The sequence below is a fragment of the Urtica dioica genome, chromosome 8, assembly GCF_054948205.1.
Source record: "Urtica dioica subsp. dioica isolate 48M chromosome 8, U.dioica_male_clone48M_v1_H2, whole genome shotgun sequence".
Lineage (NCBI taxonomy): Eukaryota > Viridiplantae > Streptophyta > Magnoliopsida > Rosales > Urticaceae > Urtica > Urtica dioica.
Window position 1 is genome coordinate 3,592,319 of NC_142763.1, and position 27,682 is coordinate 3,620,000.

Genomic DNA, 27,682 nt, shown 5'->3' on the forward strand with positions numbered 1-27,682 from the left:
CTCACTCCGAGACCATGGCCGCGAGTCCTCTAGGTCTCCGACAATGGATCCTCTCGCCGATTTCCCCGATCTCCGGTCGGTGACTAATTTCGGGTTCCCGAACTGGTCAAGGTACCGGAGAAACTCCAGCACGTGAGCTCCGCTGCACATCGGGAGAGCCAGCGGAGGTGGTTCTGGATGTACTGGCATAACGTGTTCCAGTCTCTCCACTTCTGGTTCTCGTACCTACTCGGCGTCGTCGCCGCCACCGCCGTCGCCGTTGACGACGACGATGATGATCCGGATAGGATCATCGCGCTGTTCGCCGAGTTTTTGTGGCCGAGGGTGGCCGAGGTGTTCTTGTGGGTTATTGTTGTTGTTTGTTCTTTTTTTTCTTCTTTGTTTTGCAGGAAACCGCGTGGAGAAGAAGAAGAGGGGAAGAAGATGTCGAAGGAGAAGAAGATGAGGAGAGAGAAAGAGCTGATTAATTTTTTTTTTTGTAAAATTCACCAGATGAGGACACGTGTACTCTCATCCATTTTAACAACTTAAACTCTAACGGTGAACTTGACTGTAACAAAACCTCGACTTTGGGTACTTTGCCCACCAATTTTAAACATTGGGTACATAAGTGTAAAAACCCGAAAACATTGGGTCTTTTTGCCGCCATTTCCTCTTTCTAATTTTGAAACTCAATGGTTATTTTTCTAACAAAAATCTCATGGATTAAATCACTTGAAACGTTGAATTTGTAATCTATCCAACGTTTTAAATATATTTAAAATTTAGCCACATTTGGTGACGTGACCTCATTAATCAGATAATAATTTACATGATTGTACTATCATTTTCATGCGTTAATTTTGGTAAATATACGTTAATTTTAATAAATGGCTAAATTATCAAAATAAACGAAACATTGGTTAGTTTTTTAAATAAAGTTTGAAATTGGCCTTTTCTAATTGAATTAGAGATATATTTTTTTTTAAGATACTGAAGAAAAAACGTCTACATTATTCATTTCTTAGGGTGGTACGAAGTAAGGATTGAAATATCCCAGGGACAAAGTTGACAAAGTTCTTCTAGCAATCTCTAAAAAAAAAAAGTTCTTCTAGCAAAAAAAAAAAAAAAATACCCTGCTGTTACTAGGCCGGGTATTATACCGAAATAAGAAAATCCGACCCATTTAAAACACCTGAATTGTTAGGTTAAAAACTCACAAAAACCCTAAACCCAAATCTCTTTCCTTCTTTTTCTTCGACACTCTAGAGCGCTGCCATGGGAAAGGTGAAGGGAAAGCACAGGTTAGACAAGTTCTACCACCTCGCGAAAGAGCACGGCTACAGATCTCGAGCCTCGTGGAAGCTCGTCCAGCTCGACGCCAAGTACGAGTTCCTCCGATCGTCTCGGTCGGTGCTCGATCTCTGCGCCGCTCCCGGAGGATGGATGCAAGTGGCGGTGCAGCGAGTTCCGGTCGGAAGCCTCGTCGTCGGAGTCGACCTCGTTCCGATCGCTCCGGTCCGCGGCGCGTCGGCGCTGCAGCAGGACATCACTCGCATCGACGAGTGTCGCTCCAAGCTCCGCCGCGTGATGGAACAGTCCGGCTCCTCGGCTTTCGACCTCGTGCTCCACGACGGGTCTCCGAATGTCGGAGGTGCGTGGTCGCAGGAGGCCACTTCTCAGAACGCCCTTGTTATTGACGCCGTTAAGCTCGCTACTCACCTCCTCTCGCCCAAGGGAACTTTCATCACCAAGGTCTGCTCATCGCTTTCACTCATACCCGTTTGGATGATAAAGGCATTACATTTCTTTAGTTTAATTGTTAAAATGATAAGAGTTTGAGGGTTAAATTGCTGTTTGAGTGAGATTTACCGAGTCTGAGTCTCTATTTGGTCAATGTAAGGGACGATTAATAGGTATATTTATTCTACGTTCTTTGTGGTAGATGAGATATAAAGGAGTTTAGTGATACGAATATGAGTTTGAGCCTGGTTGTTTATATGCGTGCCCATGCATTTTCTCTAAGATGGTTGTTTCTTCTTTGCCTTGGTGCGTGATAGTTTTTGTTGTTGGCAGTATAATATTGTTATGTTTAAGTGTCATAATTTCAGACTATAGCTTTTATATCATTATTGGCATTAGATATTATAAATGTGGTATAGGTGTGTACTTCACACTGACGATTTTGTATTCATTGTTTTTCTATCAGGTCTTCAGGTCGCAAGATTACGATTCTGTCAAATACTGTCTTACAAAGGTATTTTATTTCGTGCAACCTTTTGTGTGAAATCAAGTTGGAACAAACATAGCATGTTGCATTGGGTTTGGACGTGCAGTTCTCTGATTACTATCATTTCTCCTTGTGTCAGCTGTTTGAGAAGGTCGAGGTTCACAAACCCGCTGCTAGTCGTTCCACATCTGCCGAGACTTACCTTTTAGCCTTTAAGTACAAGGCTCCGGCAAAGATTGATCCTCGTCTTCTCGACGTGAAACATCTATTTCAGGGAGCTATAGAACCAATTAGAAAGGTATATTACAGAGCTTCAACTTCACTCTATGTTTGGTACCATGCAGTCTTATTTAGGATGATACAATTCATGTCCGTTTGCTTATATATCTGATGCATCGTTTACATAGGTGATTGATGTGCTTAGACCAAATAAGCAAAAACGATTTCGCGAGGGGTGAGCTCTCTCTATTCCTGTTTTTTATTTTCAACATTGCTACCAGTCTAGCACTGAATCTGTAGTCGTTGCTCAGTTAGATATGTAAATTATAAGCATAAGTGCGATTTTTTGCTGATTGGGGTTTACATTAGGTATGAAGACGGAGTCTCGATTCTGCGGAGGGTGTCAACGGCTGCGGAATATATTTGGTCTGTTGTTCCTCTTGATATTCTTGGCACCGTTACTTCCATAAGCTTTGATGATCCAGCTTCTTTACCCATTAAGGAAAATGATTTAACAACCGAGGAGGTATCCACTATCTTGCTGTTGCACTGTACATTGCGTTTGATCATGTTTTTTAAATTATTCCGTTTATGCTTTTCCGAGGTTTGAGAAAGTTTCTTAATATTTGCAATCTGACAGGTTAAAATCCTCTGTGATGATCTGGGTGTTTTGGGGAAACAAGACTTTAAGCACCTTTTAAAGTAAGGAAGATGGACATTTTTTTCTCCTTGTTTACATGTCTTATACACGTTTTTTTTGTTATTTAAATATCTTAAATTCATGTTATCACATAGGCATCTCTTTGGTGATATTTAAAATTAATCTGAAAGTTCCCCTTTTTATTAATCTATCTTGAAGGTGGCGAATGCAAATAAGAAAAGCCTTGACTCCTTCTCCCACAAAGAAGTCTGAAGATACTGATGCCGTTAAGGAAGAAGAGGATGAAGATCAGAAAGTACTTGATCAGATGGAGGAGCTTACAAATGCTATGGAGCGCAAACAGAAACGCAAGAAAAAATTGCTTGCTAAGAAAAAAGCTGAGGTTTGGTGCTTTATTATCTAACTGTCTTTGTCTCTGCCACATTTTCCCCCCCATTTTCATCCAGATGTACATTAGTTCGTGTGTGTAATCTACAAATAAGTTCATCTTTTTACTCGTATAAATATACGAGTATTTAACAAAATCTGATTCTAGAAATTGTTGTATGTACTTTCTTAACTCTAGATTCACAATGCATTAATCACGGCCTCAAATATTTAATGCCACGGCCCTAGTTTCGTGATTTTATCATTTTTCCTTGTTAAAGTTGTCGTATTTCAGTTACAGACCGGCTGTACCGTTATTTCTCCATTCCAAATTCAGATAGACGAAGAACAAAACTTTCCCCATCTAGTTTTTTTTTTTTTTTTTTTTGCAATGTCTAACAGATTAATTGATTCGTTAAATTTGGTTCCAGGAAAAGGTGCGGAAGGCAACTGGGGCGAAAGATGATGGTGTGGATGACAGTTATGTTGACCGCGAGCTGTTTTCTCTCTCTTCCATCAAGGTATTCCTTCCATTAACTTAAAACTGATAAAGCTTGCTTTCCCTGATCGGGACGTTGGTTTCAAAATCCATTAACTTCCATTATTTGATATAGCTCTCTTCTTTAACAACTTTAGTGCACCAGTTCTTTCTTTTCCAATTTATAGTAACCACTCATTTAAAAGCTTGCTTTCCCTGATCGGGACGTTGGTTTCAAAATCCATTAACTTCCATTATTTGATATAGCTCTCTTCTTTAACAACTTTAGTGCACCAGTTCTTTCTTTTCCAATTTATAGTAACCACTCATTTTTACAACATTGTTTTTTTTCCATCATTATACAAATGCTAATCTACTATTGCCGGTGGATAATTATATTCGCTAACCACCCTTTTTTTCAACCTTTATTTTGACTTGATGTACATTTGAGCTGCAAGTGATGACAAATTTGTGCACACACCGTACGCCACAATATACACAAGAAAAAGAACGTTGCTGATGATTTTTCTTTCCTTCTTTTTCTGACTTGCTTTATGCCTTCAGGGAAAGAAAGACCTCGTTGCAATTGATTCGACGGAATATGACGAAGAGAATGGTAATTTCATTGATAGTGATGATGATAATGAAGAATTCCATGACACCCAAGAAGAGTCGATGAGCGATGGAGACTCTGATGAAGAGAGGCAAAGGTTTTAATTTTATTTAACTCTTATCATCTACGTCTTTACTTTCCTGTTTCTGATATTAATGATCATTTCATGATATAATTCCCAGATACACCAAGCAAATGGAAAACTATATGGATCAGGCATACGAACTGTACATATCCAAGAAGGATGGAAGTTCAAAGCAGAGAAAGCGTGCAAAAAAACTTCACTCTGAAGACAATCTCGAGGTATAGAAAAAAAATATTAAAGTCAAGTTGAACTATAACATGGCCTCAGAAAACTAAAATCTGTTTTTTTTTTTATTAATACAGGGTAGCGATGAAGATGAAGAAATTGCGGAGCCGGACTACGATTCAGACAAGGCACAAGGTGACCAAGAAGCAAATCCTTTGATGGTACCGCTCGTCGACGAGGCAGAACCAACCCAAGAAGAAATAACAAACAAATGGTTTAGTCAGGACATTTTCGCCGAAGCCGTGGACGACGGCGATCTGAAGCGGTTCGACAGTGATGACGAAATGCAAGTCGTCGCGGAGCCAGAGAATAAACTCCTCGTCCCCAAAAAACCCGCCAAGAAAAAAGAGAAAAAGATTTCTAGGCCCGCCTCGAATAATCTTCTTCCAAGTCAACAAGAACAAGAAGGAGAGGGTTTTGAGGTTGTCTCGGCCCCAGAAACCGACTCCTCGAGCAGCGACGAATCAGACATTGACGACGACACGAAAGCCCACATTCTCGGCGTCGCAAAGAAGATGCTGAGGAAAAAGATGAGGAACAACATCCTTGACGACGCTTATAACAAGTACATGTTCGATGACGAGGGTTTGCCCAAGTGGTTCTTGGACGAGGAGTCGAAGCATCGCCAGCCTATAAAGCCCGTGACGAAAGAGGAGATTGAGGCCATCAAAGCTCAGTTCAAGGAGATCAATACCCGTCCGGCGAAGAAGGTAGCGGAGGCAAAGGCGAGGAAGAAGAGGGTCGCGATGAGGAAGCTCGAGAAGGTTCGAAAGAAGGCCAACGTGATATCGGACCAGACCGAGATCTCCGACCGGTCGAAGATGAAGCAGATTGAGAAGCTGTACAAGAAGGCGACCCCGAAGAGGCCCGAGAAGGAATACGTGGTAGCGAAGAAAGGGGTTCAAGTGAGGACCGGGCCCGGTAAAGTGCTGGTGGATCGGAGGATGAAGAAGGACCTGAGAGCGATGAAGTCGAAGAAGGGAAAGGACGGAAAAGGAGGTTCGAAAAAGGGAAAGGGAAAGGGAAATGGAAAGGGAAACTCGAAGTCTTCGAAGACTAACAATGGGTTTGCCAAGTCTCCGGCGGGGAAGACCGGAAAAATGGGCGGCAGAGGTAAAAAGCCAGGCAGGGCATGAATAACACCAGATCATTTTGACAAAAAGGTTTGACCTCTATGTTGTCTTTTTCTAGGTAGGCCAACAATTTTGCTCCCAAATTTTCTTTATTTGTGTTGAAAAGTTTTCCTGAATTCTTCGTAATAGAGATATGCAACAACACACTTTATTCTTATTATTAAAATTATAAAAGCACCACTCTGTTTGTTTTGTCTTTACGAGATACAGGTTTACCGTAGTTTTTAATGAATCGTGCAGTAAACTCTGGAACTGTGAAGTGTTTCATTTTACTATAAATGACTACCAAAATAAGGAGGTTCATTTTTACAATCGAAACTTAGGTTAGGGTGATTTATGTGCAGGAAACAAAATAAAATAAAAACGGTGTATAGAAACTTCTCTTTTAAAGCATGCAATTGGAAATAATAAACCCTGGCATTAAATTGTTCTATTTTTTAATCTTTAATTTTATTATGACCGACTAAAATAGGAAAATGACTAATATTGTTTTTAAATTTAGAAACCCAAGTATTCCATCTAGCGCTGAAAATATAAAAACTATCGGTTTTTAGTAAAATTAGACCACTCGATGGTTTCCCAAATAAACCATCTTTGAAGCTTGAACAATATGAAAGCAGTATTCTTTGAATTAAATTGATTTAGACGGTATTTGTTTAATTAGATAATAACTTTTTTAACTTGATGAGCATAATTAAGAAAAAAAAAGTAGTACATAAACTTAAAACAAAATTGTTTCAACGTACAACGTCAAATTGTTCGGTCTATATTTTCGTACTTGTTCAATTTAAGTTAGTAAAGCCACGTGATCGGTCTCTCTGTTATCTTCATCTAAAGATCTTCCTTGAAATATTCTCCTCCTCGCCATCGTCGCCTGCAACATTACAGTATCTTACACGTATCAAAGTCCACAGCTATTAATAATAAAACATGGGAATGGAATGTTAAAATACCAAGTTCAACCCAAAGTCCCTGAATGTTCCAATTATGACGTATTCTTATATTTAAATAGCTTATTACTAGTATGCCAATAACTAACAATATCAACCGGTCTATTCGATATAAATCATTTAAGAAATATAGATTATATCTTAAACGCATCGATCGACTAACCTTATTTTCCCAATTTGTGAAAATTATGACTAGAGAAAGAAGAAGTGATTGCAGAAATGAACCAAGCACAATCCCAACCCAAAGTCCCGTTCCTCTGAAGTCGAACCAAAATCCGAGTGTGACCGAAATGGGAATTCCGGCGAAATAGTAGGCTCCAAGGTTGACAAAGGCTCCCAAATCTTGCCATCCACATCCTCTGGCGATCCCCGAGAGGACACATTGTAAACTATCGAATACGACCCCAATGCAAATTAGAGCGGCCATTGAGGTCACGTATTTCACGATTTCCTCGTCATTACTAAAAAGGTGACCCAAAACGCTACGGCCGACAAAGAGAGTCGAGCTCATGAGAAGAGCCTCTGAGACCGCAAGTGACATGACTGACTGCACGACGAGCCGAGCTGCTCGGGGATTACCGCCTCCTAATTCATTTGCCACTCTCGTGCTATTCGTAAAACAAAATAATATATAAAATAAATCGCTAGTGTTTGAACATGTCAAGAATCTCATGTCAGAAAAATATGAAGAGGCCGAACAAGATTTATAAGGTCACAAGTTACGCTTTGTCGAATTTGACTCATGTTAAGTGAGCTCAAAGCTAGAGTCAGCATCATATTAATAATCAAGCACCAAAAATAAAAAGGTCACGTGTTTAATTCTCCATGCTATAGCAACAATTGTTAAGGACCTCCCACGTGGAACAGATAAAAAGACCGAACAAAACATATAAGGTAATTTATATATTATAGTTTTTTAATTTTTAATTTTTATTGAGCTACATGATAGAATGAATAAAGATGAGTATGCCTCAAATAATTAACCGTAATTACCTTGCAGCCGCGCTAAGCCCTTCGGGTATTGTGTAAAGGGTAGTGATGGTTGATAAACTGTTTTCATGAAAGACAAATATGAGATATCAATTATTCATCAAGAAATAAATGTTGAGATATCTTTTGTAATAATAGTTTACAAGTTATTGACAAGATATTAAACTCGTGAGTCCCGAAATGACCAATAAAAGTGTACGGAGAATAAATATTAGGATGGAGAATACAATCAGAATTTCAATGGCGTACATACTCTCAGAGAAACGTAGTCAAACCATATAAGCATGCAAACATAATAATTACATTAATGAGTATTCCATCCTAAAATACATACATATATAGGTCTTTAACATGCAAAATTGAAATCGCCTTGGGAAAAAGAATTATTTATGCACGTGTTTGTAACCGTACGTTGTCCAAACCCAAAATAGTAGTGTATAAATATATAGATATAGAGCGAGATATATAGATCGATGGCATACCATATCGACATGACTGAAGACTCAAGCTCGGGATTAGGAAGAAAGCCGGAGAGTAAAATGAGAAGCTCAAATGACCACCACTCAAGGCTTGCAAAATATAAATCAGAAAAGAAAATAAATACATAGTGAACTTACACAAGCTAATTTAACTTAAAATGTAAAATGTATGTTACCATGCCATCACCGCGGAAGGAACAGCGAAGCGCAAGAACTCTCGGAAACCACAGAACACCTCGGAAGAAAGTGGGGCCCGCGTGGGCTCGCACGAGGGCGAGAATCGCATGTAAAGAGACAACAAAATCACGTTGAGCCAATAAGAGACACCGATGGACACAGCCGCCCCAAGATGCCCTAGCCCGAACCAAAACACGAGGGTCCAACAGAGCGCCACGTGGCACAAGATAGAGGCGAGCGAGCTCGCCAACAAAGGAGCGATAAGGCTCTGCGATTGGAAGTATCGCGCGAGGGGCTGAAGGGCTGCGTAGGCAAAGAGCGCGGGGATAAGAAAGAGAGCGAATCTCCCGGCTTCTTTGGATATTGACGGATCTTGTCCCATCCAAATCAATATTTTTCCCATAGAAATCCAAAGGATAGAGAGAGGGAGGCACGTAAACGCAAGGGCTACGATCGCTGTGTTTGTTTGGGCTCCGACCTTTTTGAATTGCTTAGCACCATAGGCTTGGCCGGAGAGAGTCTCCAACGCGCCAGCCATTCCATACTTGCCAAGTCAAATAATCTTCAAAAATTTAGTTTTTTTTTTCTTTTCATTTGTTTCACTTAAATGAAGGATTTTTTTTTTAGGGCTGAAACCGGTTTGGTTCAATTTGGTTTAGGCCCGTTTTAGAAATCGAAATTAAATTTTTCGGTTTTCAAATTTTTGGACCAATAACTGGATCGAATTGGTCCAAATCAAAGTTATACAAATTTTTGGTTAACCTAATTTTAATAATCGACATCTAGTTTGAAAACCGATTTTAAAAAGCAGTTATCAAGGTCTGAAACTGGTTATCCAAATATCGATTATATCCGGTTTCATAACTGGTGTCAGTTCAAACAAAGTTCTTTTCTTATAACTTTGTTCCAAATTAGAATGAAAATTAAAAAAATCAGTTAATAAGTTTTAAAATTGGTTATTCATAACTAATTGTCTCTATTCAAATTGATTATAGGATTTTAAAACTGATGGCATATATACTTCGCTATAGCACATAATAATTAAACTATAATTAAAAGGGTCTAGTGGTTATCTAACCATATGAAACGTTAAATTTTTTGAAATAGCCAACGTTTCGTTAATTTTTTGTAAATAATCACGTAAATCTATTTACGCTATCAAAATAACAAAAAACGCAAAGTAATTTGTATAGTAAATATGGTTATCTACGAAACATTTACAATTTTTTTTACTATTTACGGAAAATTTATAAAACGCTGATTAAAACTCAAACGTTTATCTATATGTGACCTATATCGCTAAATTTTTGTAATTAAAATTGAACTATTTGATACCGTTTTTCCGTTATATATGTATATTAGCAAGGGCGGACCCACATGAGTCATGGGGTGGCCCGTCATCCCAACTTATAAAAAAATAATTAATTATGTGCTTTTTTTTTTCTTTGGTATTTGAATATATTAAATCAAAAGGCCAAAAAGCCCAAAAAGCCTTATTTTAATGTTTTTTTTGTTGTAATTTAACTTTAATACCTTATTTTATTGTAATTTGGTATTTTCTTATTTATTCTTCCTGACTTCACTAGTACCGCTCTACTCTTTTGCCGTGACTATTGAGGACTAGGCTTCAAATTGAGAATTTTTTGTTTGGTTGGTTTTTTCTAGATTCAGAACATCAACATCATGGATTTGGAATAGTGACTTGATGTGAGGTATCATTTTTTTATTTTGAAATCTATCGGTTTCTTTCACGGAAAATCACAATAAACCCTTACGATAAGGGATATAAATACTCATAAAATCTGAGTCTCGGCACAGTAACATTAACGGTATCTCAAACCTACTAGTATATTTCTTCTTTTTAATTTCTTTCTAGTTTCTACTATATCAAACAAATAAGATATTATAATTAGAGAAGATGGTTTGATCTGTAGACTTACAAGGAGACTAAAGCCAGTGACGGCGCAGAAGGAAATGGCAATGGCGGTGGATGAGAGATAGAGTTTCCCTAGATGACCGACCATCATTATCGAAATCACTTGCAAGAAGTACTGAGACAAATTCACGACCACCATTGGCCCACTAATACAGCTCAAAACTTTCACTTCTTCCACCATTTCACTCATTAGCCCTAAAAAACCATCTCCCATCTTCTTCTCTCTTTCCACCAACCTCTCTCTTCTCTCCTCTTCCATGCTCTCTCTCTCTCTCTCACAATTTCCATCCACGTTTTCTTTTAATATGCCACTTCCATTCACGCTGATACATAAATTATAAAAATAACAAACCAATTCACCAAACTCTCTCTCTCTCTCTCTCTCTCTCTCTCGCAAATAATTAATAGCAAAAAGAAAAGTCAAATCTGGTTTTTGCTACAATGAATAAAGGCCACTTAGTTTATGAGAAATATATTTGTATCTTTGAAATTTAGGTTAAATGACGTTTTCATTACCTGCCTTTTCATACGATCATATATCCGTTTATTATTAAAGTATATTCTTTATTAATGTTAAAATTATATCTGATAATCAATATTTTGATTGAATTTTTGAATGATATAATCAATAGAAGACAAAATTATTAAAAATTCTATTTTATATTAATATAGTTCATTAAATGTACACATTTTTTACTAATTAAATTTAGTAGATAGACCGGAAAACAAGATCATCATTAATTGTTTATATGTTATAAAATCATAGATCCGACATTTTTCCTGCAGGATATGGGTTCCGTATATAAAGAGAATAAAAGAAAAAGAAACGTGACCAGGTGATCTTAGTAAATGGATCGAAGGATGTAAATGAAGCTTTTTTTTTATTTTATTTTATGTGATACATCGGTATATATTTTGCAGTTTGTTCTATATGGCTTGAGAGCTTCGTTATTGTACGTCAATAGATCTAATGATTTATTGATACGTTGATCAATAAATTCAATAATTTATTGACATGTTTGTCAATAAATATTGTAATTTATTATATAATTATCAATAAATCAGATGTCATGTGATTTATTTATATGTTTGCCAATATATCTTGTTATTTATTTATACATATCTCAAAAAATTTATTGGCAAAGATTTCAATAAATCTTCGAAGAAAAATTCTAGTAATCTTTGAAGATTTATTTACGTCCAGAAAAATTTATTGACAAAGATGTCGATAAATCTTCAAACGAATTCTCAAAGCGTCGAATGAATTTTTTTTTTTTCAAATTAAAAAAAAAAACTTAGAAAATACCTCGAATGCATTCAACAACTAAATAAAACTTGGTGCCAAAATCTAATAAGTCTATTTTAATCCAAAAATAAGGTTATCAATTTTGTGTATTTACGTTTTTAACCCTTTTTCTTTTCTCTCTCACTTTCTCATTCATTTCTCTCTCTCTCTCTCTCTCTCTCTCTCTCTCTCTCTTGCATGGTTGATAACATGTTTTATTTAGTTGTTGAATGCTCACGGCGTTCACTATGTAGTATTATATATATATCCGTTCATATAATAGTTATTTTCTTCACATTTATGCATAATATCAACTTTTTGTGTTTGATTTTATGCTCTCCCGAAAATCACTCACACAGAAAGGTAATTTTGAATAAGACACAATTGTGTCAATTTCCATGAGATTAGTCCTACTCACACACGCACATTTCCATGATTAATATGCAGGAAAAAAAAATGGGGACTTCATAAAAAGCACAGCAGATAATAATATTATGATAAATTTGGCACACTTTGACAATTTTACTACATAACAGATAACATTGATATGCAGAAAAGAAGCTCAGGCAAAGCGATCGAGATACTCGTCCACCGTAGTGTACTTCACATCGGGGTACAGTTCCGACGCCTCGACTCCAAACGATGACTCGATCTCAAAGTTTGTATGATCGCCTTTCACGAAAACCGAGTGGTGGATCGATAGTATTACTTTCAGTGGGATTGGAGACTCTGAAAGAAAATGAGAAAAAAAAAACAAATTTAATATACATATATGAAAAGACCAAAATGATTACAGCACAAAAAATACCTAAAATTTTGTTGATAAGTTGGTCCTCCGAAATGTACTCTTTCTCAAGTGTTTTGCCGATCTTTTTCTCCCAAAGTGAAACAAGGTCGTTGAATGAGTAGATATTGTTCCGTGGCCTAATGTAGAGTACTTTGTTCAAGGCTCTCGGATCGTCCACTGCTCTGATTGTGTATGTTCCAATGTCCTCTTCATAGTTGAATATTGCTGTGCAAAAGTTTACATGTCTCATAGAGTTATTATGTTTGCATTATCTTGATTTTACTTCAAAGGGGGAAAAAAAAGTTACCACCTTTGGGGTTTCCGTCGCCAAAAATGACGACTTTGTCCCTCGGGGGACCCGAGGCTCCGGGCTGAGCTAGTGTGGGAAGGATATATCCGGCGAAGAAGTTGGACACTACGTACGTGAATGGGATTTTCTCGGCTTCTATCGCCCGCCGAATCTTTGCCTTTGTTTCAAAGGCTGTTTTTGCCGGCTCGATCGCATGAACTCGATCCACGTCGTTCCCAAACTCTGAAGGAAAGAATCTCTAAAATACAAAAAAAAAAAAAAAAAAATCCCTTTAACTTAGTGTGTGCGTAAAGCAACGTTTATAACTTCCCACCAAATTTTAAATGAGATCAAATATTTGTCATATTTGATTTTATAAAATGTTACATGTGGAATCAGGTAACATTATCCCCATTGGCGATAATAATGTTCCCGGATAATTATCACATCAAAATTATATTTCAAATATAAGCTAAAATAAAAAAACAAAAAACTATGTGCACCTTGATGTTGCCACTTTCCTTGATGGCCGCGATGATTTTGTCCTGATCCGACAACTGAAGATGACCAACGGTGGATATGACCACATCGACTTGTTTGACTGCGTTGACCAAACTGCCGTGGTCATACAAGTCGCCGTGGACTAATTTCACGCCCAACGACTTGAACTTGTCAACGGTTCCAGATTTTTGTGGGTTGGTCAACGTGGAGTCGCGCACGAGAACAAACGTCTCGTGCCCGGACTTCACGCTGGCCTCCACTATGAACTTGCCGATGTGTCCTGTCCCTCCGATGATCAAGATCTTGCTCTTTTCGACGGCCATGATCGATTACGTGGATAATAATCTAGGGGTTGGTGATCAAGCTACGTACAAAAGGGGAAATGGTGAGGAATTATATGAAATGTTTCTCTTCTTGACCGTTATTTATAGGCTTTTGTAGCACCGGTAGTGTAGGGATTGTTTTCTTCTCCATCTAAATGTTTAGGATTGTAGAATATATATAATTATTGTGATATATTTTAATTGAGGTTCAAGGGGAATATAGACAGAAATTGGGCTAGGTTCTTGCTAGGTTTCTTTTTACCCCGTCAACCTAACAAAATACATTTAAATTTAATGGTGATGTTTTTAAGTGTGAAAATGAATATAGACAGACATTCATGTAGGTTCTTGCTTATTTTTGTTTTTTACTTGACATCTTAACAAGATAGGAATGATGAGGCATTCGTCACATACTCGCGCAACCACCGAGTTGCTTTTTTCTTTTTCATTTAAGAAGTGCTCTCTCATGAGTCTCGAATATCAGAGCCATGTTTTTGTTTGTTTGTTTTGTGTGTGTTCAACGAGGTAAATGGATAGATATCATTAAATCCGTCCCACGCATTGAATTTTCTGTATCTAACGACATCTCTTGTATTTTCTGTTGGACTTGGTCTCTTACCATATAATAAACTTGTTTAATAAATATTTTGTACGAAGTAATGGTTGTTACTTGAGTAGGTATTATTTTTTGAAAATAAATTATATAATCATCCACCAAGTAAATGGCGCATATTTTATGTCAATTGTCGTGTTTATTATAGGACTTAAACTGATTCGGTTCGATTCAGTTTTGGCCTGTTTTACCAATCGAAACCGAATTTTCGATTTTCAAATTTTTGGACCAATAACCAGACCGAATTGATCCAAAATCGAAATTCGACTATCCGAATTTCTGGTTAACCAAATTATACAAATCGATGTCCAGTTTGAAAACTGGTTTTGAAAAGCGGTTATCCAGTTTTGAAACTGGTTAACCAAATAATATGTTAACCGGTTTCATAACCGGTTAAGCGGTTCAAACTAATTTTTTTTTTTTTTACAATTTTGTACCAATTTAAAATAAAAATAAAAATAGTTAATAAAATTCAAAATTGGTTATCCGATTGAAACCGGTTATCTAGTTTCATAACTGATTATCCGGTTCAAATCGGTTATCCGGTTTCAAAATTGTTATCCGTTTTATAAAAAAAATTGGTTAAATAACCGATAACCGAATATTTAGATATTCAAAACCGATAATCGATCCGGTTTTATAAATCGGATTGGTTAACCAAACCGAATTTTCGGTTTGATGACGTGGTACCGAATTTCGGTTTTGGATCGGTTATCGGTTTAACCAATTTTCGGTTAATTTTTGTACACCCTTAGTTTATTATACCATTTAATTCAAGAAAGCACGTGTAAAATTTTCTAAGTCGTAACAAAATAACATATGTATAAAAACACAAAATCTAGCCGCTGAATTTTATAAGGAACAAACAAATGGTTGAATAAGTTAATAAGAAAAGCAGTTATAGGAATTTTATACCCATTAAAATGTTGAAGTAATAAAAAAAAAGATTGAAATATTATAGAAATGCATATAAAATAACTTACGTGATTTGTATTGTTTGTTAGGTCACCTGCAATGATAAGAGAAAATATTTTAGCAAAATTAATATGCGTCACAATATCAACGTGTAGATAGAAAGTACATGAAATAAAATTGGACCTGATGACTCTTGTTATTAGAAAGAGCACAGTGTAAAGATTATAAAAGTAATTGAGTTTCTCCGGTGTTCTTTCAATAAAAAGATGGAAAGAAATATGTGAGATAAACGTCTAATAAATAATTTACGGGATATTGTTACCTGATAATTTTTTTTATGCTAGTTGCTACAAAAATATTTGCACAAACTGAAGTATATATAAGTGAAACTAAAGAGACGTGTAGTACATGAATGATTTTTTTTAGTCGGCAAGGGTAATCTCCAAATGCATGCAATGCGACGTGTCATACAGTGCAAAGGAAAAAAAATGAGACTAACAAAATAATAACAGAGATGTAGTAATTATATTACTTATAAGCCTTAGATTAATAATGACATTAGTTTAGGTCAAACTGAATAAAAAAAATAAGTGGCACATTGATTTCAATAACGTTAAGTTTATCGTGTGCAATTTATAGTCAAATTGAACAAACAAACAAAAATAGGTGGCACATTGATCTCAATAACTAGTTTTTTTTTAGTTTTGTTTTTTTTTTTGTTTTTTTATTATTTTTTTTTTTTGCATGTATTGCACAGGTGTCGAATACACATGAAGTTATATTAAAATTAGAGATATAATAATTTTAGTTAGGTGATTTAAAGTGGAAAAGTTTAAATTAGAGACTGATTACTGAAGAGTCTACAGTAATATGGGGTTCCGTTTTAGTATAGTAGGATAAAGTGTATAGCGGTAAGAGGGAAGGAGAAATGAGTGGATATATTAAGAACAATAAAACAAATTAGGATAAATACATAATTACAAAACCCCCAAAATAATTATGATAAAATATGTTTGAAGTTTGATCATACCGAAACGAACACAGATCGTTTATGAGAAAGATAATCCTCAAACCATAATACATAGGATCTTGAAGAGAGAGAAAAGTGTTGAGAAAGCAAACATATTTTCTCATTGATTGAAATGATTACAATTACAGAGTATAGAGTAGTTAAACCGTTCTAACATTGCCCATTAGTTCTATTTAACTCTTCTAACTAATCTGCCACGTAGCTATATTCCATTGGTCTTATAGGATTGTGCCGGACTTGGATTTCCTTCGCGACCACCTTGTCTCTGACAAAAAAGTGTTTCGGTTCGATGTGCTTCGCTAGCATCACAGTGCTAATAAGGTTGTCGCACCATACTATAGGAGGCTTGGACATTGGGACTCGAAGTTCTGTCAAACCTCTACACGCTTGATCGCAACATGGTTTGTTGTTTCTTGGATCGCCATGTGATGAGATTGTGACTTTGACGTTGACCTGCGATCATCATGGTCAGACGCCTAGTCGGCATCAAATCACTGCAGACCATTAAATGAAGTGAAAAGGCTCTATTTAATATGGTAAGAGAGTTCAGGGCGAGTTATGATAACATATTGCATACATTGGTGTATGCATGCTCTTTGTTGTGGACATATTGGCTTTTTTGAGAAGATCACCGATGTACTAGCTTTGAGTGAGCAAAACGCCATTGATGGTGTAAGTGGCTTGAATCCCAAGGAAGCAGTCAGGCTCGCGGAGATCCTTTAAGGTAAAGGAATCATTGAGTTGCTGAACAAAGACTAGTCTGACTTGGCATTAGTGAAGCCAAAAGACTGCAATGCCTTTTGAAGCCTATCAAACCAGACTCTTGGAGTCTGCTTAAGACTGTAGAGAGTCTTTTCCACCTTACAAATTTGGTGCAGAGAGCCAAATTTTTTAAACTTTTGAAGATTAGCCATGTAAACCTCTTCTGTGATTTCACCATTTAGGAATGCGTAAACGACATCCAACTGTGAGATACTCCAGCCTTGGGTAAGAGCCAATGTAAGAATAACTGTAACTCGGGTCGGTTTAATGAATCTTGTATGGTTCATCATAGCAAATTTGTGTTAATTAATGTTAATAGTTTGCCAGACTTACATGGTTTTCGAGGTTTTATTTTTTTTCTTTCTATTGAAGAGTAGCCGTTATTTTAGAATGAGAATGAATTGATATTCGTGTATTAGGCAAGTAGTTACATAAATTGTGAGATTTTAATTATCTCGGTTTTTTTATTATTATTATTTATGAAATTAAACAAAAGAATGGTATTTGGGTAAAAGGCTAGCAGTTAATAACATGATTATTTAACTAAAACTTTCAAAACGTTGACCCAATTGAAATTGCAGCATTTCAATTTGACTACTTTGTTAGAGTGCCAATAAAATTGTTTATAAATTGATGAAAAAACGGATAAATCTATGAACTAAACAAGAAAACTTGTCCATTAAATCTTCAAACTTGCATCTGTGAGATTTTCTCAAGGACATAGATAACATATGGTACTCTTGTAATTAAATTAATTTGAGTAATCTACATATTAATCCCCTCCCATTTCATTTTTTCTGCAAAATAATACCCTCACTTTTCAATTGTGCAAACTAATACCCTCACTTTTCAATTGTGCAAACTAATACCCTCTTCCATACTAAAGTTGAGAATTCTTTGACATCATATCACATGCCTTATAAAAACTCATGATTTGATAACTTTAACTTAGCACATGCAAATACTTCTTATAAACTAGGGAAAATAACACATTTATATCCTGTGTTTTAGTGAAATGTCGAGTTTAACCCTCGGTTTTCAAAAATGTCGAGTTCATACCCTCTGTTTAACTAAAATGACGAAATTATACCATCTGTTTAACTAAAATGACGAAATTATACATTGAAATAGACAACAGTATCACGAATATTCTTTTTATTGACTTTTCATTGACGTTGACTATAATATTTATATATAAACACCAATTATCTTTATTCATTCGCGCCATATATGTAATTTATTTAAAAACTAAAAAATAAACAACAATCTCTTAATTGTGAAGAACACATAAAGATGCAAAAGGGTAAACATCGATAGTTGATAGTCATCAAAATCGCATATTCGAACAAAGAATCCAGGATTTAGAGTTACAATTCGAACACGGAATGAAGTCATTTCTTAGGAGGTATGAGTTTTATTATTTAATTTCAATTTAAGGCTATTTTTATTTCAAAATTGAGAATTTGGAAGTTAGGGCACTGATTTAGATTTGATTTGGTTTTTCTTATATATAAGAGTTAATATCAATGAAAGGGAGATTTGTTACGCTGTTATTCATTTCAGGGTATAATTTCGTCATTTTAGTTAAACATAGGATATAATTTCGTCATTTTAGTTAAACAGAGGGTATGAACTCGACATTTTTGAAAACCGAAGGTTAAACTCGACATTTCACTAAAACACAAGGTATAAATGTGTTATTTTCCCTATAAACTATTTAAACTAAGTCCCCTCGGAAGCATAACATCTTCCTAGGAAAAAAAAAGAATCATAGCATCAAAAAAATTGATTTAAATAAAATTAATTATCAACAAAACTTCGCAATCTGCTTCTTTTGATTGAGACTCCGCTTCAAGATAAAAAAAACGGTCACTTGCTACTCCCCTGCAAGATAATGAAAAATCAAGCCCCAGTTATGGAAAGTTGACATTTGAACATTATGGACACCATATACAAAAACCCCATGAACATATTTTTTTTTTTTTTAAGAGCTGGCATTCACTCGCTCTCGTTTGTCGCTTCCATTTTTCTCTCTTTTTTGGCCACGCATCTTGGTTTTAGAGACAGCAAGGAATTCCGCTTGGAAAATCAGGGTATCGTTCACAATAAATCCATTTGACTCGTCGTGAAGATCCTCCAACGGCATAAGCTCAGTGAAGTGGCTGCACGGACTTTCGTTTGGGGGTTCAAAACATGAGCTCTCTGCAGCATATAAAAAAGGATCCATTAGAGCTTGACATTGCTAAACACCCAATATTTTACAATATGTAGTTATGTGTATGCTCCGATGTAGAATTCTACTGTAAATGCTACTTCTTTATAAAATATTAGGACCTCTGCGACATAATTAGAGTGGTGAGATTAGCAATGGTCTAACACCAAATATTAAAAAAAAAAAAGCACCAAATATAAAAAATGCTAAATTTTTTTATGGAAAGTACTTGACTGCCTGGTTAAATTTTTTTTTCTTCGAGGATATCTCACGTCTCATTATTACTCCAAGGATATTTTTAAAGTTTTTTCTGTTATATTTTACTTTTTTTTTTTTATTGTTTATTGTTTCCTGGGTATCTAATTTTACCCAACTAAGCCCGCTAGTCTAACTACTTGGGATTAATAGTAGAATGCATTTCTTTTGTTTAAAAAATTTTGACACAAATTATAGAACTCAATTGGATTGTTTGGTATTGTGCATCAAATTATACATTTAGCTCGATTTTTTTAACACTACATTGGACATGCTCTTAGTAGGCACATTTGGTAACAATTGCAGCTAAAAAGGTGGACATACCTGTGCGCTCAAAGTGTTTTCCATTGATTTGATCGAGCACTCTCAGCTTATACTCCGCGTAAACCGACCCGTGAATTTCACCAAATGTCACCGGAGATAACTCCAACACCATTGATCTTATAACTCTCATACTTCCATCTGGAACGACTGTCGGAAGAATCGTAAACACCCTACAGAAACCCGGCACAACAACACTAATAATTATACATAAAAAAAAAATTAAAAAAAAAACCGCAAACACCAGGGAAAAACAAGACAAATCACGCACCACTTATTCGTTTTGTCCGAAGCGAAAACTTCGGACTCGTGCGATTCGTTCCCCAGCTTGGAGAAGTCCGTGATCACCCAAGTGAAGATTCGGTTGGTTATTTCTCTGCCCGTGAGCATCGAAACGCTCTCTACATTGCCTCTGTACTCGATAACAAAGATTTCAACCCCGAATACGCACCCGCCTAAATGTGAAATGTAGCCTTTACAAGGATCCTCGAGAATCTCCAGCGGAAACGCTTTTGCGATTCCCGATTTGGTCTGAAGCCGGTTGAACCGTCTCACGGGATGGTCAGCATCTTCATCACCACAACGAGATACATTATTATTACGGAATCACTAGATGTATGTATATGTATGAAATTACATTTTTTTTTTTCATGTATGTCTCCTGAATAATTCGTACCTTGTACGGTCAAGTATTGGTCTGTCAAGTAATTCAGCAAAAAGAACTTGAAACTCACGTAGATATCGATCTTGAACCCGGAGCGGATTTTCTCTTCGGCAGATTCCAAGTAGAGTGAAACGTGGTCGGCACCACCGTTCTCGAGGTCTCCTTTCGGGTGAAGCCACAATCTCCTATTATAAAAAGGAACCAACTTGAGAGAAGATCACATATTAATTTCAGTTTTTTATTGCTTGACTTCCAAGTTACTCTGTTTAGGACTTTCTTTTTTCTTTTGCTAATTAGTTATATATCGAAATCTACAACTAAGACGAACCATGAAATAAGAAATTCCAGCAGGCAAATTGAAGAAGAAAATAATAGTAATAAATAATAACATGTACAATGGCGCTACGATAAAACCTTTTTTTTTTTTTTCAAAGTGCATCCAAGTTTGAAAATAAAAACCTACCATATATATAGCCAGAAGCTTCAAAGATATTGCTGACATATTTCTCCATCTTTGATACAAGGCTGTACGACTTAATCCGCAGCGAATAGTGACTTGATGGGATACTTCTTTTGGTTCTTAAAATTGCTGCAAAAAAAAAAAAAAAAAAAAAAAAAAACCCCGTCAAGGATCATGATTGACAATGCATTAACATACGGAGAAAATATGAACAAAGTAGATAGTTCGAAACAAAATAACTTCCGTGTAGCTGATCGTTCGCGTTTAGTCAATAAATCAATTCGCAAACTTTTATTGCCTTCAATCCAAGTTTCAACATACAAAGATTGTTCGTAAGCAAACATCACGAATTGCATACGAAGAACATGGAAATCAAATACGAAATTAGAAACCAATACCTGCGTTGTTTCCTGAACTGAGATCCATTATGTCTCCTCTCTCTCTCTCTCTCTCTCTATCTATCTTTATTCGCAAGCTATAGAATCGATGTTTATAGACTCATCGCGGAGAGTCCGATTAAAAAAAGGGAAAATGACGGAAAGTTCCTCGAACACAATGGGCCGCATAAGGTTACTCGCAGTAGGCCCAAAATACCTTCTAGCAACAAGGCCCATTTTCAACAAGAATGAATAAAAGTTGGAAAATTACAATTCTAGCGCTTATAGGCTTCTTTCAAAACATTATTATGTTTTTCTTTTTTTTTTGAAATATTTAGGATGTTAATACATTCAATATACACTCTTTAGTATATATATTACACAATTATACAATTTCAGTCTACATATTTTAGTATACAATTACATGGTACTGTATAAAAAAAATTAAAGTGATAACAATGATAAGAGTATACAAAATAATTGAATGAGCGAAAGACACAAATACTACTTCAAAAATGTTAATTTCGATGACAAAATTAATAAGAGCGTTCATTTTGCAGGTGCGTTTGCGCTTGGCCAATTTTGACGCACGTAGGTAAAAACTCAAATTATGATGATGAAATCATGAATTAGGACTACCAACATAATTGCAATCTGTATTGTATAATTTTGTAATAATTTTATTGAGCACTGCAGTTAAATAGCCTTCTTCAATCGTTGAAATTTTATTTTAACAGCCAACGTTCGATTGATAACTGAAAATTCGTTACTCAACTTATGAACTAATCGAAAGGGTCAAAAATACCTTTTGACCGGTTTTAAATTAAAAAATAAATAAAATAATAAATTATTTACATGGCAGTTTTTTTTAACTTAATTAATATTTAATTAATTTTCTTTCTCCATATAATTGTTGATAAGTGTTAATGACAGTTTATCATAGTTTTGTTTTTTGTTTGTTTAAATTGATTAATGGTAGTTTAACAAATGGGTTTTAGAATTACTTGTTTTTTTTACGCTATAGTAGTTTATAACACACTTTTTTATTTAAAATATTCAGAAATGAAAGCTTACCCATAAATAATTGAAATCATACATGCATGTATTATACAAAGAATAATCAAACACGTGCAATTTATGATACTACATAACAAAAAATTGAAACGTAAAAGTCCTTGAATGCTCTCTTTCCTGGATTCAGGCTGAAATACAGCTCAATTAAAAAATAAATATTAATTATTAACTATACGAGATTAATTAGAAAGAAAAAAATCAGAAACACATAATTGATAATTGTAGTAACTGTTATTACATATAGTGAACGCCGTTAAATAAAACATGTTATCGTAGAGGGAGACATGTGGCTGAAAAAGCATAACATGCAATGACTAATGACTAAGTTAAGAATTGGAGAGATCGTGATTGTACCACCTTGCTTGTGTTTAGCAGCTGCTGAGAAGTAACAGACATGTATTCATAATAACATTTGCCACGTAACTAGTAAGGAAGAATTTCGTAATGCGTTGTTTATGAGCAAAAAACCGCTGCACTAAATATAGACAAATGTCAAGCATATAAGAGAGGAAAGAAAATACAGCTGCCCAAAGCGACGTGGCTTGCTCAGGATTCATTAGCTTGTTCTTAATATTTTTTTTTTAATTAATCTATGCATAGATAAATGAAAGTTCAGGAAGTATATAACAACAACTCTTTTAATGAGTTGGTTTTGATTGCGAGATTCTACAAAGAAAACATGTCTGAAAATATTTTTGTATTGTTATGAGAAATATCTGATGTTGGACTTATTGTTATGATAGTACCTATAATAATAGAACCGAGAGAGAGAGTATGTGGATAGTAACAAATCTATTTTTAAGGCGGTTTGACCCATTCTTGTTTGCTTTCTTCAAGTTTCATTATATCTTTGTAACAGTTTAAGAAGAAAAAAGCTTGCGTTTATGCATTGTTTTGAATAATGAAATGTTAAGCCACTTCTGATTCTAATTTTAAATTTTTTTGTATTATGCATTCATATATGTTTTGGATGGGAGGTATATCCAGGGTGGGCAAAGAAGGGGTGAGAGAGAGATAGAGAGATTGAATTCATAGAATCATCAATCAATATGAAAAACCATACACAATTCCGAGCCCAATACACCAAAACCTACTAGAAAATAAACTCTGTTCACAATTCAAGAAGTGAACCAATCCCTCCGATTAGACTCCACTATCCAGCTAATAGAAAATTAATAGTCTAAAATAATAGATTAAACAACTCTTTTCATAAGCCTACCCACTCCGAACACTTATTTATACTAAAACATAATTAAATAAATAAATAGCATGTAACTCAATAACTAATGTACTAATTTACCAAACCTAAGAGCAGCCAATGCATACCTCCGATGAGTCTACGGAACTGATGCTTCTGAGGAAGGGTGACAGATAGGCTAAAGGGTGGGCTTTCAGCTTTTCTATGAGGGGGTTTTTAATATTATTTTATTATTATAATGCTTTAGCTAGCTATAATGCTTTAACCCTATAGGCTACATAAGCTAGCTAGGGTTTGTGAAAGCTCACACGTCCATTCACCTCTGCTCTCCTCAAAACCTGGTGGTACATTAATCTCTCTCTTCTCTGACACTCCCTTCCTCTGCCTCGTCACCTTGATACGTAATAACGTGTGATATATTAAAGCGGATTTATATATGTATGGTTCATTGATTTCAACTATCGCAATTATTGATTTTTGCATAAATGAGATTGTCGTTCGTCATATATAAATTGGGTTCACCGGCTTATCTGCTGTTTTTTAAGACCACAAGCAAAAAGTCACGCGCATGAGAATAGTTTGCGATGAAAAAGAAGAAGAAGAGAGCACAGTGGTTCCCAAAAAGTTCAACAAAGCTCTTCTTACTCTATCTATCTACTTCTTCTCACTTAATTCCTCGTCACGTGACTTCTATTATTATGGCTGTGTATTGCGATGACGATGTGATATGCCCTTGAAAAAGACGTAAATCATAAATAAACAACTAATTAACATATGGTCGGTCTAATTTAACAGTTGTGCGTTGAATATAGGAATCTAACCACACTATGTGTATATATAAAAGCCGGAGGAAAATGTTTTTCTTTTAATCTTAATACTACCTTAATTTAACTGTTAACTATTTTCTTTCTCTCTCTTTTTTTTTTTTGCTAGCAAACTGTTAACTATTTTCAAGAATCCCCGGTGGGCGATGACGAACAATTTTCATAGCAAGTTAGCAACATCTTCTATAAAAAGTTTTGCCTAAAAATTAAAACCCGTCACAAAAGTATTAACAAAGAGAGTGAGAATAAAGAAACACACATCCTCATTTTAAAGGAATAATACTAGAATTATGATCACTTTAATAATTTTGTACCAAAATTCATTAATTACATTTTAATAAAAAAAATTATTACTTATCTATAGGAGAGAGAAATGTTTGGTATCAAAATATTTCTAAATGACTAGTCATTTAATTTTTTTTTGTATTTATTTCTTAATCATTTAATTTAATTACATTTAATATTTTAACAAACACATTATGTTTAAAAAATAAATAAACTAACACATTTAACTCTCTCTCTCTCTCTCTCTCTCTCTCTCTCTCTCTCTCTCTCTCTCTCTCTTGCGTGGCTGATTATATGGGTTGTTAAATGCTAACGGCGTCGGACTGCATAGAAGCGACGTATGGTTCATTTTCGTTCTTGATATTTATTCTGTTCTTCGTGTTAGATTTTGTTCTTCCTTTACATTTTTTTCCTAGTTTAGAGTTTAGATCTTTTCATTAATATATAATGTATGCGAAATGAAGTGATATGTGAAGTAAATTAATATAATTTTTTAAAAGTTTTCTGGAATCTGGAAAAAAAAAATTATTTCTTTGAAGATCTATTGATATCTTTGTCAATAAATTTTTGTACGTCAATAAATCTTCAAAGAATATGAAAGCGAAGTATTAAAAGAGATGTAATTTATAAAAGAAATGAAAAAGGAAAATAATAAAGTTAAAAAGGTGAATGTACAAAAGGCAGTAATAGTTCCAAATTAAAACACAAGTAATGGGTTTTGATACTATCAAAATGATCATAATTTCGATATTATCTCAATTTTAAATATATGTTTCTCTTTACTCTGGTTTCCATCGAATCTTCTCCAATCTAAATAATTCAATAAAAATTAAATTGGTTGTCGTTTTTTCTTAATTAGATTTTTCATGTTTTACGCATACCCAATTTTTCTTGTGTTGTTTAAATGGAGAGAATATATAAAAGAAAGGAAATTATGATGGAAAATGTTTAACTAACATTGGGATTTCATTGGAAAAATTACATGGATGGTATTTTAAAAGTGCAACGTTCCAAATATAGTTGGTGTTTTGAATCCTTTCAAAGTTTAGAGGTTTTCAAACTGTAAATGTCATCTTTCTTTTAAATAAAATAGTAAACAGTAAATAAAATTAAATATAACCCAAAACAGTAACAATTTTTGGATTAAAAAAAAATCTATAAACATAAAAAAAATGACAATTAAAAACTTGAAAAAGATTATTTTTGTGATAAATATTTGGACCATATTAGTTTAAAAAAAAACACTATCACAAACAATTTCCACAAATATATTCTATTTTTCATGAAAAATAGGATGGAAAATAAAGCGTCTAAATTTTAAATGCGGGCCGTATAAATTTATATTTTCTCACTTTATTCTCATATTTACCCTTTATTTTCCATAACATAAAAAACAAGATATAATTTTTATTTTTCCTCTTAATTTCACTTCCATTTATATGATCACTCGTGTTTTCTCATTCTCTCATATATTGAATTCCAAACGGGTAACAGAGGATAGTCTATGAGGTGTCAGTTTCCTTCTAATGCAATTCTTGCGTATGCGGTCAATCGTGGTATCCTTATTTTTTTTTTATAAAATTAAGAAGTAAAAAGTTATTCAACTTTTCGTTTTGTTGCAACTATTTACGATTTTGTATCTTAAGAAGCATAATAGAATTTCAAGGAATATGCAAATAAAAAAATAAAAATAAAAACTTGTAAATTTCGGATTCACACATCTTATAATACAATGAACTTGATAAGATTATAGCTAGTTTCTAGTAATGGTATCCGATTCTCTACCAAAGTTCATTGAAAAGACCAAGCATTTTGTGCCTTTCTTTTTCTTCTAGCACAAAACATAGCTCACAAAGTTCACAACATCATAGCAAAAAAATAAGAATTTTTTTTTTTCCTTTGACATAAATTTTGTTGTTCAGTCACCATATCTTATCCAATGGTGAAAATAATAATAATAAATATTATTTTGCTAATTAATATTCAGAAATGAAAGCTTACCCATAAATAATTGAAATCATACATGCATGTATTATACAAAGAATAATCAAACACGTGCAATTTATGATACTACATAACAAAAAATTGAAACGTAAAAGTCCTTGAATGCTCTCTTTCCTGGATTCAGGCTGAAATACAGCTCAATTAAAAAATAAATATTAATTATTAACTATACGAGATTTAGAAAGAAAAAATCAGAAACCCATAATTGATAATTGTAGTAACTGTTATTACCAATTATTAATCATACGTGATAAAAAAAAATAATAATAATAAAAAAAACCCAAAACTCAAGAATGAATTCATAGAATCATCAATCAATATGAAAAACCACACACAATTCCGAGCCCAATACACCAAAACCTACTAGAAAATAAACTCTGTTCACAATTCAAGAAGTGAACCAATCCCTCCGATTAGACTCCACTATCCAGCTAATAGAAAATTAATAGTCTAAAATAATAGATTAAACAACTCTTTTCATAAGCCTACCCAGTACTCCGAACACTTATTTATACTAAAACATAATTAAAATAGCATGGAACTCAATAACTAATGTACTAATTTACCAAACGAGTTTACCATGCTAAGTAGAACTAAAAAAGTCAGGATGAGTCTACGGAAGTGATGCTTCTGAGGAGGGGCTCTTAAGAACGGAGCGAAAGCGTGAGGCACAAAGAGACCTTTGACTCGCCTGACGTGAAGCGCTTCGTCGGTTTGTGGGAGCTCGAGCTTGGTGAGCGACTCGGGAGAGTTTCAGGACGATCGGAGCGAGGTGAATATGGTCAAGTTTGCAGCTGGAAAGCAGGATTTCTTCCTATTTCGTTTGTGTTCGGTTCGTCCTCGGAATTAATCCCGTGGAATTTCTCCCACGGGCTTGAGTTCAACGTCTTTCAACTCTACTGTCGGTATCTTTTGAATATAGTATACCAACAAAAAAAAATTATGATCAAGTCAGCGAAACATTCTTCTTCTGATTCACTTT

At 34.8% G+C, this 27,682-nt stretch overlaps 5 protein-coding genes across 8 annotated transcripts in view; 1 reads left to right on the forward strand and 4 right to left on the reverse strand.

Annotated features, from left to right (window-relative positions):
* The first annotated feature begins 1,214 nt into the window (after window positions 1–1,214).
* Window positions 1,215–6,189, forward strand: LOC149387354 (FtsJ-like methyltransferase family protein). Its single transcript, XM_089622922.1, has 11 exons — window positions 1,215–1,734; window positions 2,189–2,236; window positions 2,349–2,507; window positions 2,617–2,663; window positions 2,798–2,954; window positions 3,069–3,130; window positions 3,288–3,471; window positions 3,887–3,976; window positions 4,498–4,643; window positions 4,729–4,849; window positions 4,934–6,189. Exons 1-11 carry the CDS (start codon window positions 1,258–1,260, stop codon window positions 5,990–5,992), a joined length of 2,550 nt encoding a protein of 849 aa, XP_089479048.1. The 5' UTR covers window positions 1,215–1,257; the 3' UTR covers window positions 5,993–6,189.
* A 557-nt stretch (window positions 6,190–6,746) lies between these two features.
* Window positions 6,747–10,780, reverse strand: LOC149387355 (protein DETOXIFICATION 14-like). Its single transcript, XM_089623609.1, has 6 exons — window positions 10,526–10,780; window positions 8,585–9,129; window positions 8,412–8,498; window positions 7,933–7,989; window positions 7,103–7,547; window positions 6,747–6,863 (listed from the first exon to the last, which is right to left on the reverse strand). The coding sequence occupies exons 1-6, from the start codon at window positions 10,778–10,780 to the stop codon at window positions 6,777–6,779; spliced, it is 1,476 nt and encodes a 491-aa protein (XP_089479735.1). The 3' UTR covers window positions 6,747–6,776.
* Window positions 10,781–12,278: 1,498 nt separating this feature from the next.
* On the reverse strand, window positions 12,279–15,564 carry LOC149387356 (phenylcoumaran benzylic ether reductase Betv6-like). Its single transcript, XM_089623391.1, has 5 exons — window positions 15,303–15,564; window positions 13,386–13,747; window positions 12,904–13,141; window positions 12,615–12,818; window positions 12,279–12,535 (listed from the first exon to the last, which is right to left on the reverse strand). The coding sequence occupies exons 2-5, from the start codon at window positions 13,704–13,706 to the stop codon at window positions 12,369–12,371; spliced, it is 930 nt and encodes a 309-aa protein (XP_089479517.1). The 5' UTR covers window positions 13,707–13,747; window positions 15,303–15,564; the 3' UTR covers window positions 12,279–12,368.
* A 3,225-nt stretch (window positions 15,565–18,789) lies between these two features.
* LOC149387357 (uncharacterized) lies at window positions 18,790–20,869 on the reverse strand. Its single transcript, XM_089622125.1, has 5 exons — window positions 20,807–20,869; window positions 20,491–20,683; window positions 20,086–20,383; window positions 19,818–19,987; window positions 18,790–19,228 (listed from the first exon to the last, which is right to left on the reverse strand). Exons 1-5 carry the CDS (start codon window positions 20,867–20,869, stop codon window positions 19,011–19,013), a joined length of 942 nt encoding a protein of 313 aa, XP_089478251.1. The 3' UTR covers window positions 18,790–19,010.
* A 6,177-nt stretch (window positions 20,870–27,046) lies between these two features.
* Window positions 27,047–27,682, reverse strand: part of LOC149387358 (ubiquitin C-terminal hydrolase 13-like) — a 13,857-nt gene continuing 13,221 nt past the window's right edge. Inside the window, exon 7 of one of the 4 annotated variants that reach the window (XR_016300731.1) lies at window positions 27,047–27,609. Coding sequence is in view for 2 of the 4 variants with exons in the window: in XM_089623660.1 (XP_089479786.1) it covers window positions 27,547–27,587 (41 nt within the window). In the remaining 2 variants the exon portion in view is untranslated. The remainder of the gene's footprint in view (window positions 27,610–27,682) is intronic. The other 3 variants (XR_016300732.1, XM_089623661.1, XM_089623660.1) reach the window with 3 other exon arrangements.